The 13,789-nt window shown below is 39.8% G+C and overlaps 1 protein-coding gene across 3 annotated transcripts; it reads right to left on the reverse strand.

Moving 5' to 3' along the window:
• Positions 1–884: 884 nt before the first annotated feature.
• LOC118414002 (transmembrane protein 45B-like) lies at positions 885–9,521 on the reverse strand. Of its 3 annotated transcripts, XM_035817709.1 has the most exons (5): positions 9,311–9,521; positions 6,333–6,549; positions 5,043–5,431; positions 3,775–4,059; positions 885–3,696 (listed from the first exon to the last, which is right to left on the reverse strand). In XM_035817709.1, the coding sequence occupies exons 2-4, from the start codon at positions 6,541–6,543 to the stop codon at positions 3,814–3,816; spliced, it is 846 nt and encodes a 281-aa protein (XP_035673602.1). In that variant the 5' UTR covers positions 6,544–6,549; positions 9,311–9,521; the 3' UTR covers positions 885–3,696; positions 3,775–3,813. The 3 variants fall into 3 exon arrangements, with proteins under 3 accessions (XP_035673602.1, XP_035673604.1, XP_035673603.1); XM_035817711.1 differs by having other exon boundaries at positions 885–4,059; positions 9,316–9,521; XM_035817710.1 differs by having other exon boundaries at positions 885–4,059; positions 6,333–6,551; positions 9,312–9,521.
• Between the last annotated feature and the right edge of the window lie 4,268 nt (positions 9,522–13,789).

Here is a 13,789-nt window from a genome sequence, read left to right on the forward strand (position 1 = left end):
CTCTGTTTTGTATTGTAGATCACTTAAGAGTGCGTTTGATTTGAGTTAATGACAGTGACCTAACCCATTGCCATAATATATTCTACCTCCAAGTTGTGTTAAGCTGGTCACTGGTGTCCTCCAGGCCAGGGCTGTAGTCTAGCTTTCCTTCGCATGTTAATTTCTATACTCGCCTGGCTATAATCAGTAATAAACCCACCGTAATTCTTAGCCGTTTGTTTACTGGGGCTTGTTTGTTTACCAGGTTGGTGAGGGGTGAGTACGGGAGCCCCGGTAAACTAACAAGGCTGATACTTAGGCCAGGTAACTTTTGCTTCCTTGAAACAATTAAGAGGCCTAGTACGAGCTCCGGTGGTTCGGACACGTATCAAGAGGGAAAGGAACTTTACAAGTACAATTTTACAAGGAAAGGCGGATGGTGTGCTGCCGTGCTCCTCTGAACACGGATCAGTGATGTCAATTTTTTTTTATGCTATAAATAGTGGGATTTTTGGTTGCCCAATGGTTCCTCAAGCATCCATAAGTTGGGAGGGGTATAAATCATATAGCACTAGACTAAGTTCACCATTATCTGCAGGGTAGCCTATATTCGCTGATTCTAGAAACAGGGTATTTAGGCATATCAAGTCGATGACGATGGACAGTGGTTTCTAACTTTTATATGGAAATAGTTTGTAAATATTGTAATTTGAATCCACCATATGTTGACTTGCTATCCCTAATTACCTTCAAAAAGGTACAACGAATATAGGTTACCTAGCGGATAAAGGTGAACAAAAATTACATGTGTACACATGACCGTGGCAGGAATTCATGTCTCTGCTTTCAGTATCAGCACTATTCTTTCTGCAACTAGTGAATCATGACATCAAATTATACACAGCCTGTATCAACAGAATGTTTAATCTCCTTCAACTATCATACTAAGCTATCTAAGAAGATTGCAGAGGGTCATTGTATTCTTTTATAACTATACTATGTATTGTACCTCACCGGTGTAAACCGGATGCACTATGTACGTATTCTTTGTACATAAATCAACATGTCACACAAACAAACAAAAATGTATCATTAACTGGTCTTGAGATAGTCTTGTATTCATATTACACTGTTTGAATGATTGTCTGTATCAAGATATTACTCCAAAGATGGCTCCACCCCTAAGGCATCGCCAAAAATTAGAACTTATAAGTAAAACAGGTACATTTATCTCATTCATTTGGTGATGCCTATACCTTATGCTCCACCAAAAGGAGCAAAGAGGATTAGGTAGGTAGGTATACCTTAGATATGACAGCAAGTCTTAGAGAACATCTTTACTGCAATAAACATAATCAAATATCACACTTCTAAATGTAAAAGGCATGAACAAAATGTACCTAATACAGTACTGTACTTCAGGAAAAAATACTAATACTAAAAAATTACAAATAAAATAACATCCTTGATCATGACCTACAAATGATCAAAACTTCAGGAAGCACCAGAAATTTCAACCAATAATATACAGCTTGAGTCAAATGTCTTTGTAAAAACGGTAAAATCACACTTTTCAATAAAATTACACATATACTCATTGAGAAAGTATAAGACCGGAAAGAAACACATTTCAATATTAATAAGAAAAGTAATATTTGTATTAATTACCAAAATTTTTGATAACTTTTTATGTCATTCAGTTGCATGAACACACAGGAACGTTACAAATCGGGTTAGGAAAAAAAGCTATTGCAATATTAAAGGCACTTCTTAATGGCATGATTGTAGTGCATGCGTAATTAAGAGTGATTCATCTGTCTGACTTGTAAAGTCTGCCGAGGTGGCTTCTTATTGCTGTGCTTGAGACTGAACATTGTTACCTACTCAAATCACATCAACTCATAATAAACCATTTACTGCATTACAAAACTGAGAATTAGTGCACATTGTTTAGAAATTGAAAAAGGTCGTCACCGTAACACACCAGACATTCAGTCGTCCCAGATGTCATGAAAATATCGAAGACGAATTCCCTTTGTCATGACCAGTCCTACTTACAGTAAAGAGAGAGAAGCATTGTTGAAGAATATTAGAAACAAAACACACATCTCTCTTACTGGTACACAGAACAATATTTTTCACACACAGCTATTATGTTCAACTCATATATTGGTCAATTTATTTATCTATTTCAAATGTAATGACTGACAGAGACGTATGGGCTGCCATCACAACTCGAGGCCGGATTAGGACTCGCCTTGAGCAAGTACTTAAGCAAGTAAGTTATCAATAACATTTTGTTGTTATGTACTATGTAGCCTTGTAGTACTATTGTCTATATAGCTAGTAGCTCTTATTGATTGCCATACATTGTACCTTGTGCGATTGTTGAGCAATAAAATTCATATGTGACGAGCAGCACAATCAAAGCACAGTGCCTGCACAAACATAATACAATCAAAATTAATATTCCTGATTTGAAGCACAAATGTCAAGTTATCTAAAAATAAGTCACTGAATAGACTAAATCTGGTTATCTGAATACATACTGCAATTTTCCTCACATATGACAAACTATATTTTCTTCTTTAACAACACAGTTAAAGCTGTGTGCCACTTAACTCTTATTTCCTGTGAAGATTTTATGTATTTTGGCCTTACAACTTGGAAAAAACAACAACATTGTGATACAATCATGATCAATAACTGCATGATTTCAACAAGTTAGGAACAACATAACATGACAACACAACTTTCTCCAGGAAAAACTACAATTTTATACCTTTTCTATAATGTTACATGTCTATTTTCTACTGTACAAGGCACATAAAAAGTGTTTCTGATATGAATTTATTTATCTATTTATATTGATATGAATAAGGCACATTCAAATCTTTACACAATGAATATGAAATACATGATAAACAATGATTTTTTTCAAGGCTCATGCCACAATTTTGAAATAATGTGACAAAATAGAATAAATTACAACACACATCTCTGAACATATAAGTAAACATGAAATTAAATTTGAATATGTTTTGTATATTTCTGTTGAGAAAGATTTAAAAAAAATGTAAACCATCAAAATCAAATTACAGTATAAGTTGTATCATTAGGCTCATGTCTGGACTTCAACAAGTTAAAAGAAGAGGTTAAAACACACACACATCTCTGCTCATACAAGGTTTTCTCTTCCAGTTGTAAGAGTCAAAAAGCTGAAAACTATATATACCAGCTTCTGTTACTCTAACAACCAGGGTCTAACAAGTTTTCTACAATTCAGTTTACAATGAAATTCATTATTAGCTATATTTTTCAGTGTTTACCGATGCTTGATGCCATGACTTTGAAAAGTAAGTACATCAAAATGTTACTCGTGGAAAAATCTTACTTGCTCTTTAACGGGCAAGCAGGGCAGGGTTTAACAAGTTTTCTAAAACTCACTTGTCCTATCAGGCAAGCACATAAAAAACTTACTTGCCCGAACCAACTGTTCACTTTGAATAACATATTTCTCTGTATTTTCACTTCCAGCAATGGCATTCTTTTATTATTGACTCTATTTTTCTGTGTTGAACAATGCTTGATGTCATAGCCATGATAAGGAACAATCAGATCAAAATCTCACTCATGGAAAAATCTTTCACATTCACTTGCCCTGGACAATAAGGCTAGTGGACTTGTCCAACCCTGACAACAGATATGTGGAATGCAAGAAGCAGATCTAGCAACTATATCACAGACTAACACTTTCTGATCATCTTTCCGACAGATTTTCTTGGCCATTTGGCATTGACAGAGTACTAGATATATTGTGAAGACATGTCAGTGTTAGTCCAGTTCTGAGTCCGAGTGTGCCTGCAGCATGTGTGAAGACAGCGGTCCCAGCTCCATGTCATTACCTAACTGTTTGTCCTTGGCTTGGTAGATGTGATAGACTACTGTGTACACAACACACATGAAGAGCAGGATGCCCAGGATGTGCCAACAGAACGCCATGGAGACAAACATCATGTTCTCATGGCTGTCCGGGTCCCAGTCATGGCCAGGAAAGGGAGGGTACAGGATGAACCCAACCTGCACAAACAGATAATACATTGGCTGTTATAGGATGTATCCACAGCTACATGCATGTTCAAGTTTAAAACGCTTTAACAAAGGTGTACTGCTTACCTGCACTTGAGCAGACAAAACCTACAAGCTACCCACACCACAAGCTACCCACACTACAAGCTACCCACACTACAAGCTACCCACACTACAAGCTACCCTCACGACAAGCTACCCACACGACAAGCTACATTCATGTACCCACACGACAAGCTACCCTCACTACAAGCTACCCACACTACAGCTACCCTCACTACAAGCCACCCACACTACAAGCCACCCACACAAGCTACCAACACTACAAGCAATCCACACTACAAGCTGCCCTCACTACAATTTACAAACTATAGCCACACTACAAGCAAAACAGACTAAAGGCTGTCTATACTACAGGCTACCCACACAACAAGCTCTAGCTACACTACAAACTATCCACACTACAGGCTACCCACACTACACGCTATAGCCACATTACAGGCTACCCTCACTACAAGTTACCCACACTATACAAGCTATAGTCACACTACAAGCAAAACACTCTAAAGGCTAGCCACACTACAAGGTACCCAAACTACAGGCTATCCACACTACAAGCTATCCACACTTCAGGCTACCCACACTACAACTTACCCACACTACAACCCAACCACACTAAAGGCCACTCACACTACAAACTGCACACACTATTAAAAGGCTACAAGCTACCTACACTACAAACTACCCAAACTACAACCTACACATACTAAATTCTACCCACACTTCAACTTACAAGGTACCCACACTACAACTAACAAGGTACCCACACTACAACTTACAAGCTACCCACACTACAAGCTACCCACACTACAAGCTACCCACACTACAAGCTTCCCACTCTACAAGCTACACGTACCCACACTACAACCTACCCACACTACAAGTACAACAAGCTACATGTAGCCCCAGCTCACCTGCCAGAACCATGTCCCTTGTAGCAGTGTGAATGCTGTCCTGATCATGGGCAATAGTAAGGTGTCAGGCCTCCAAGCTTCCAAGCTGCTCACGACCACGGACGGTGCCACGGCCAACAGCAGCAACTTGTGGAGACGCACGTCCAGGTCGGCGCGGCCGTGCAAGTGATAGAAGAACAACACTCCTTCCACCGCCAACGCCAAGGACATAGAGAGGTAATCTATCCCGCTCGGTACGGGCGCTTTCAAGGCGACCAGAACATCGCAAAAACCGTTGAGGGCAAAGAAAAGGTACATGGTGGTGTGCTGCCAGTTGCCCAGGAGGTGGAACTCACCAGTGATGGGATTGATCAGTGTCCAGTGTGCAGCAATCTGCTCACACATCAGTCCTGTAACAGTCATGTGGGTCAACAATTAGGAAGAGCTGTCTTTTGAAAGTCACAAGTTCTTCAGGATTAATCTCAGGGAAGAAAGAAGATTAAGAAAAGAGAAATAACCTTGAATGCATGGTCTTATTTCCAGATTTGCAAATAAGACTATTGTCAGAATACATGTTTTGTACATCTTTCTACCTTATCACATTGCCTGCCAAACTGCCAAATAGTAGTCATATTCACAGAGTACGAATGCCAAGTCTGTTGTGCCATTATAGGAATATGTTAAAACCTGGGATTTGTTTACAAATCAGCATTGTTTGGTCAGGAGTACCAGATACTGAGATAGTCTAACACACAATGTGCTGGGCATCTTTTGGCCGTTGCTTAACACTTGAAATCTGATGAAATGATAAAAACATAGATGACAAGCTGTTAAATGTGAATGGAAGCATTGGGGTAACATTTTGTTCTGGAGAATATTTCTAGTTTTGGTTCCAAAATCTTACAAGTGCCTTTAATGATGAGGCATCACAAATCAGGGCTCAAAATACTTTTTTTTCTGCATACCTGCGCCTGTGCAGGTAACATTGAAAATTACCTGCACCAGACAAGTTTTACCTGCACCAGACAAATTTTACCTGCACCACTATGAATTTAGGAAGTATGGATCATACTAAAATTGTTCAGGAACCATTGCTATTTTTCTTTTATACTTTATAGGTGGTAACAGTTAATGCAGCTAACAACAATCCATACACACCTACATCATAGGACGTTTATGTATAAAACCCAGTACAAGGACCAGTGCAGGTTAGGTACAGGTAGACACCAGAAATACCTGCACAGCTCCAATTTCACCTGCACTAACCTGCATATGCAGGTGGTATTTGAAGCCCTGCAAATGAAGACGTACCTCCTAATGCGAATACGATCTTGCACAGTCCTTCCACGGGAACCCTGCTGAGAAAGCGGCACACCAGCGGAGCGTTCCTGCAGCACACCGCGGAGCTGGTCTTCCTGCCCCCCATCCTGCTGGCCCACATGATGGAGTACTTGATGGTCCACCAGATGGCAAACAACAAGAAGAAGCTGCCCGGGGCTGCATGACCCACTAGGTTGCCCATGGTTGTCTGAAAAAAAAAAGGACAATACAGAAGGCTTAAGCACAGATAACTAGAAGTAGGTACCGGTACAGAAAATTCAGGTACTAGTACAGGTCCAGTGTGGGTCCAGAGGACAAAGGCGAAGTAAAAACTTTTGAATTGGCGATACTCAAAACAAATCGGTCCATTTTGCTACTCTATTTGGTAGAGAAGCTGGTCCTTACGGGCATTTTAAAATCTTATCTTCATACTAAAAAACTGCCTCTGTATAAAAAAATAAGTTGAATTATAAGTGACCATAAACTCTACCCTACTCCGTTCTTGTTAAGACTCGGAATGTCAGGTGAATTAATCTGAATCCCTAATAGGTAACATTATATGTACAAGTGATGTCAACTCCCATAATTCTGCTGTATAGTACAGTACAGAACATGAGACATCAAAAGTGTTAGGGTTCCATCAGCTACAAATTGTTCCTTCATATTGCCAAAACCTCTGAATGCACCAACAGTCACTACAGCAATGTTTTCAGCAACTTGTCAAGTTATGCTGTTGCAGCTGTTCATTAACAGTCCGACACCAGACACACACATATATACACACACATGCACGCACACACACACACATGCACACACACACACACACATGCACGCACACACACACGCACACACGTGTACACACAAACATGCACACACACACATGCACACACACACACACACATACATACATACAAACACACACACACACACATGCACACAAACACACTCACACACATGCACACACACACACACACACTTGTAAACAAACATGCACAAAACATAACCTTCTTACTGAAGGTAAAAATATGCTATCAAGGTCTTAGATATAATATCTCTAGAATGTCTTGAACACCTGGATATCTCTAAAGTGTGCATACACTGGTGATTATCATAAACTGCAAATAAAAGTTACTGATTTTTGCATTATTTATTATATTTCAGCCATACCATAGGTATGGTGAAATATATTGTATTCGTAATGTTTCTTTCTTTCTTTCTTTCTCCTGTCAAATTTTCAAAGCAATTCATCTCCGCCGTTTCTGGACCAAATGACTTGAAATTTGGCACAAGGGTAGAGTGGGCCAATACCCAAATGTGTTTTTTTAATTTTTTTCATATCTGCTCCTTAAATGATTTTATTGAGGTTTTATTGCAACTTTTGGACCAAGACTGTATATTTTGGCCCCCTGTACCATGGTATTACATCCAAATGACCTGAAATTTGGCACAGAGGTGCCCTAGATACTTATTCAAAGGATCCATGTATAATATGTAGTATAAATCACTTCAAAATGGCTCCTTAAGGAGGTTTTTGTGGGAGAGTTTAGGATAGGTAAGGTTGGAGTGCCGAGGTCAACGACCTCTAGGTCATTCTGGTGTGTCAGGGCCACAGGTGTGCCAGGTAGATCTAATTATCTACCTACCTACCTAGTCCATAGACATCCAGGTGGTTGGTGGACAAGGTGAATCCAATTAATGGCCAGCCAATGAGCGAGCTTATTTTGCTGGAAGAGTCCATTGTTGGACAGGGGGTGTATTTTAAAATTTACTTTTAGACTTTGGTGATAATGCCAATGTTTTTTTTAGCGGAAGTGTTTTCGCACTGATCCACTTGACTACTACTGGGACAGTCCATTTTTGCACATAGGGGGGGATTAAAAAAAAATCAGTTTTGGACATGGGTGATGATTCCGAATTCCATTTGTTAAATGGAAGTTTACCCCCACCTGAAGACTGTACATGAGGAGGATTCGGCAGCCAATCAGCAAGCCTTGTTTTATCTGGAAGAGCCCATTCATGCACGGGGGACTTTTTTTTAAATTCAGTTTCGGACTGGGTTGCTTCTTATACAAAGGCCATGTACTGTGAGTATTTCTGGACTTGTCTATTGTGCAATTTCAAACAGGGTGAGCTGGGAGATTCCATTCTTCGACGAAGGGGGTATTTTTTTTAAAATTCATTTTGTGGACTTCGCTGACTATTTTAGCTGATATATTTTTGGATCGCTCCACTTTACATAGGGGTATAACAGGAAGAGTCGATTCTTGCACAGAGGGGGGATTTTTTGCAAATATGGTTTTGGACGGCTGATGATTCCAAATTCCATTTCTTAGCGGAAGTGTTTTTGGAGTCGTCTATTTTTTTGAGTCCATTCTTGAAGGGGTTTTCGTAAGATTCATTTTTGCTCATAAGTGTGATTAGTAGTTAGAAGTCATTTTAAGCAGAAGTGTTCCATTTTTGCACATGAGTGATTTTGGAACAGTCTATTGTTACATGAGGAGGGAGATGGCTGAAATATGCTGTATTTGCTCTCAAGCAAATGTCGGCCTTTCTAGTTCATTTCTTTTTTTAAATAGTGGGTTTAGGGTCATCAGACAGAATAAATCATGAATTTAGAATACTTTGGGTTTGGCAATTATATGTTGAATGAGAGGTATTCCACAATTGCCACTAGACCTGTTTGACCCCCTTGTAGTCATGAGGGGGTTTATTCAGATTCACTGAACCGTGGTAATGGGGTTAACCGCCCTAGTTACTTAATTAAGTAACGTTAACTCTAATCAAACTCCTTGCTCTAACGTTACAAGTTAAATGGAACCATGATTATAGTCTAATGAAATCAGAAACCTGGCCTCCACATCATCACATGAGCAGATAAGGTCAAAATTGCCTGTAAGGACGCGTGAATTCACCACCATTCACAATTCGGAGATTGTTTCATAACGATCGAAATATTTAGGAGTACTCACCTTACCCCGACTTCGTTTCTCCCTTTTACGAAACCAGTGCTGCTAGGCCTTCCAAACCCCGATTCTATATAAAGCTAACTCCGTGGGTGTGCGTAGAAGTGCACGTAAGCACTCGGCTAGATCCTAGTAACTAAATAACGTCACACCTGGATACACCTGTACGTGTACGTACGGTCGCGACCGGGGGCGGGCCACCCACGTAACCCGGAAGTACTAACTTTTACCATGTGACCTGAATGTTCCATTGGATGTTGGAGGGGTGTTCTTGAATGTTGACTAAATGTTGACTTTGATAGGCCATTTCGATTTGATTTATGGATGACATAGAATCCCCCGGGGACTCCAAAACTGATAAAGTTGCCAAAAAATGTTGCCTTCATCATAAAATTCTAGTGTTTGTGCATCGATTGGCACAACAGAAAATGTCATTATCAAACTAGAAAGGCCGACATTTGCTTGAGAGCAAATACAGCATATTTCAGCCATCTCCCTCCTCATGTAACAATAGACTGTTCCAAAATCACTCATGTGCAAAAATGGAACACTTCTGCTTAAAATGACTTCTAACTACTAATCACACTTATGAGCAAAAATGAATCTTACGAAAACCCCTTCAAGAATGGACTCAAAAAAATAGACGACTCCAAAAACACTTCCGCTAAGAAATGGAATTTGGAATCATCAGCCGTCCAAAACCATATTTGCAAAAAATCCCCCCTCTGTGCAAGAATCGACTCTTCCTGTTATACCCCTATGTAAAGTGGAGCGATCCAAAAATATATCAGCTAAAATAGTCAGCGAAGTCCACAAAATGAATTTTAAAAAAAATACCCCCTTCGTCGAAGAATGGAATCTCCCAGCTCACCCTGTTTGAAATTGCACAATAGACAAGTCCAGAAATACTCACAGTACATGGCCTTTGTATAAGAAGCAACCCAGTCCGAAACTGAATTTAAAAAAAAGTCCCCCGTGCATGAATGGGCTCTTCCAGATAAAACAAGGCTTGCTGATTGGCTGCCGAATCCTCCTCATGTACAGTCTTCAGGTGGGGGTAAACTTCCATTTAACAAATGGAATTCGGAATCATCACCCATGTCCAAAACTGATTTTTTTTTAATCCCCCCCTATGTGCAAAAATGGACTGTCCCAGTAGTAGTCAAGTGGATCAGTGCGAAAACACTTCCGCTAAAAAAAACATTGGCATTATCACCAAAGTCTAAAAGTAAATTTTAAAATACACCCCCTGTCCAACAATGGACTCTTCCAGCAAAATAAGCTCGCTCATTGGCTGGCCATTAATTGGATTCACCTTGTCCACCAACCACCTGGATGTCTATGGACTAGGTAGGTAGGTAGATAATTAGATCTACCTGGCACACCTGTGGCCCTGACACACCAGAATGACCTAGAGGTCGTTGACCTCGGCACTCCAACCTTACCTATCCTAAACTCTCCCACAAAAACCTCCTTAAGGAGCCATTTTGAAGTGATTTATACTACATATTATACATGGATCCTTTGAATAAGTATCTAGGGCACCTCTGTGCCAAATTTCAGGTCATTTGGATGTAATACCATGGTACAGGGGGCCAAAATATACAGTCTTGGTCCAAAAGTTGCAATAAAACCTCAATAAAATCATTTAAGGAGCAGATATGAAAAAAATTAAAAAAACACATTTGGGTATTGGCCCACTCTACCCTTGTGCCAAATTTCAAGTCATTTGGTCCAGAAACGGCGGAGATGAATTGCTTTGAAAATTTGACAGGAGAAAGAAAGAAAGAAAGAAACATTACGAATACAATATATTTCACCATACCTATGGTATGGCTGAAATATAATTAAACAAAATGTGCAGTGGGTGGGGAAAAACATACGTATTACGTGGCTTTTACTTAAAGCCCACCTAAGCAAAATTGATTATGAATGCGCACAATAAAGTAAACGAATGCATACAATAAGTACGATAACAACGATAGACTAGTCAAATGATGCCAGGTATGAATTAATAAAGATGAATAATGAAGTAAAGTAATACATTATGAATCTCTTCTTTTACTTTTGAAGTTGCTTTGTCATTGTATAATAGTATCCGTTTTTCAATATTATATTTTCTACTTACGGCATCATATATGTTCATTTTACAACTGATTTGTACGAGTACTGTATGGTCGACTGAACGGTTTTTTTTTTTTTTTTTGAAAATTGAATAATGCACACTGAGTTAGAAGTTTCGAACCCAGAGTTTTTCAACGTATCCATCTATGTTCTGCAGGAAAAAAAAATCCCTTGTGAAAAAAATCTCGAGGTTCGTAACCGACCGGAAACACTTTGCTTTCTGTATATAGAAATCTGCGTCGCCTATTCCGGTCAGCAGATTGTCCCTGTTCAAAACATTTAAAAGATCTCAAGCAGAGTTTAGTTTGAAAAAAAAAATTCCTTCCGTCGTCTTTTCTTTGCAAAATGAAACAGGACAGGAGTTGTTCAACTTATCGATGAGTGTCTGTTTGAGTTAACGTAATATGAAGTATACAAGCATGTACTGAAAACACCGTTCTCTTAACCACCTTTTATTTGCGACATTGCTTAACGTTACCTTTTGTTAGCCACAATACTGGCATCGCTCCAAGGTTGGCGGCAAATACCAAAAATACTTGCTACAGGTGTTTTCTCTTTAGTCCGTTTATACACCATTCCTTTCCAAAAATATTCGGGGTTACACGACGGAAGAAACCGATTGGAGTAAAAGAAAGTAATCACAAAGCCTCATCACAAAGACCACATTGCCTAACTCGAGGCGGTCCAAAACAGAGCAGCCAGATTTGTTTCAAACGTCCCGAACTGTCCAAATTCTCTGAGTGACAAGCGTTTCTAAACTAGTTTCAGACCTGGGTTGGGATACACTCAAAAACAGAAGAACAGCAAACAGACTTACCATCCTCCAGAAATCTAGATATGACCTCCTAGCCCTACCGGTCGATCATTACTTGCAGCTGAACCCTAGGCAATCCCGACACAATCAGCCAAATTCATATAAACCCATAAAGACTGCCTCATATATTCATTTTCCCCAAGAACTGCCACCGATTGGAATACTTTACCATACTCTACCACACTTCTAGCTAACCCCACTAAGTTTAAGGAAGAGGCATTACAACATCTAAGGAACAGCAAATAACACAACAGCACTACGCCCTGGGTGGTTTGCCCCAACAAACTAGGGGTTGCCCAGTATCAGAACAAGAACAAGAACAAGTAACGTTTGATATGACTATGTGCACGGAATCACGCATGCTCTATTCAGATTACGTCACATTTCGTGGGGTTCGTGGATACTGTTTGTGGAAACAAATAATAGAAATGTATGCGTAAAATTATACACAAATAATGCTCATGGCTATTCTCTTTACGTCTTGTTTACATTGGTGTCTTTTGTATAATACTGGTTTTCGTTCCCGTTTGGAATGTGACTGTTGCCCTCAGCCGTGGAGTAACCATCGATCGATTTTCGGACCCTTTTACCACATATTTCTACGTGGCTTTCTTCTAATTTCATGGATGATCAAAGAGCCCTAATAATGGAGAAATGCACGTTGATCTTTGATAAATTTTGATAGTAATTCAATGCCAAGTTCTATATACTTGTATTCTTCATAGTGCGTCCGCTTGTGGATGTCCGTCTCAAGTGCCCCTGTGCTCATTACAAAAGCTTTAATCGTTCAATTCTGTCCATCTTTAAAATTACACAAAACAAATTCAAGTTCTGTGTCGACTTCGCAAAAACTTGTTTTAGTTTTGCACAGCGGATATCATTTGCGAGGGAACGGTCATGGAGGTATCATCAAACATGTGGAATATAGCTTCTTTACATACAATACGGTAATTTCTATCTCCTTCTAGTTGTCTCAATCGCATTATCTTACCCCCTCCCCCAATCCCAACCCTTACCCCCTTCACCAACACAGTGGGACTGGGGTAACTTTAATCTCCAAGCAGATGTAAGGGCGTTGTACCAAGAAAAGTTTTTGCGCGTGCTTTTGTAATCTTTTCCTGGTAGTAAACTTTTTTTAAATTCATCTACCTGAATCTTTGCATTTGCTTAGAAACTAGAACAGTCAAACATTCATATCTGACAACCTTTTAGTCCGATGGTAAATCTTTCTGGGGTCGCTTGAGGCCCGCCCCCGAGATTTCGCAGCACACAGTCCATTTTCCAGACGGGGTCAGACGGGATCACCCTCAAGCCTTTCTGCATTTGTCACCAATATGGTTTGGTAAGTCTGACGTCAGTGGTTGTACCCTTTGTAGCCGTGTAGAGCCCTTTCAGCGATGTCCCCATAAAATACAGTATGTGGTTGTAATTTTAGCGTTCGTCTTGAGTCATGGCTGAGTAGGCCCGGGACCAGTCGTTGGCATCAAGCCAGCGTAGTTCATCCAAGACAGATAAGCCCGTGGGCAGTTAGGGACGAACAACGCCCT

The sequence above is a fragment of the Branchiostoma floridae genome, chromosome 4 (genome assembly GCF_000003815.2).
Source record: "Branchiostoma floridae strain S238N-H82 chromosome 4, Bfl_VNyyK, whole genome shotgun sequence".
Lineage (NCBI taxonomy): Eukaryota > Metazoa > Chordata > Leptocardii > Amphioxiformes > Branchiostomatidae > Branchiostoma > Branchiostoma floridae.

What these genes read in the sequence shown, in the direction of transcription:
- LOC118414002 (XM_035817711.1), bottom strand. Translation starts at nt 6,543, where the DNA reads ATGGGCAACCTAGTGGGTCATGCAGCCCCGGGCAGCTTCTTCTTGTTG. An exon ending in GATCGTATTCGCATTAGGAG is followed by an intron (nt 5,432 to 6,332) that starts GTACGTCTTCAT and finishes TGACTGTTACAG; the next exon opens with GACTGATGTGTGAGCAGATT. An exon ending in AAGGGACATGGTTCTGGCAG is followed by an intron (nt 4,060 to 5,042) that starts GTGAGCTGGGGC and finishes CTGTTTGTGCAG; the next exon opens with GTTGGGTTCATCCTGTACCC.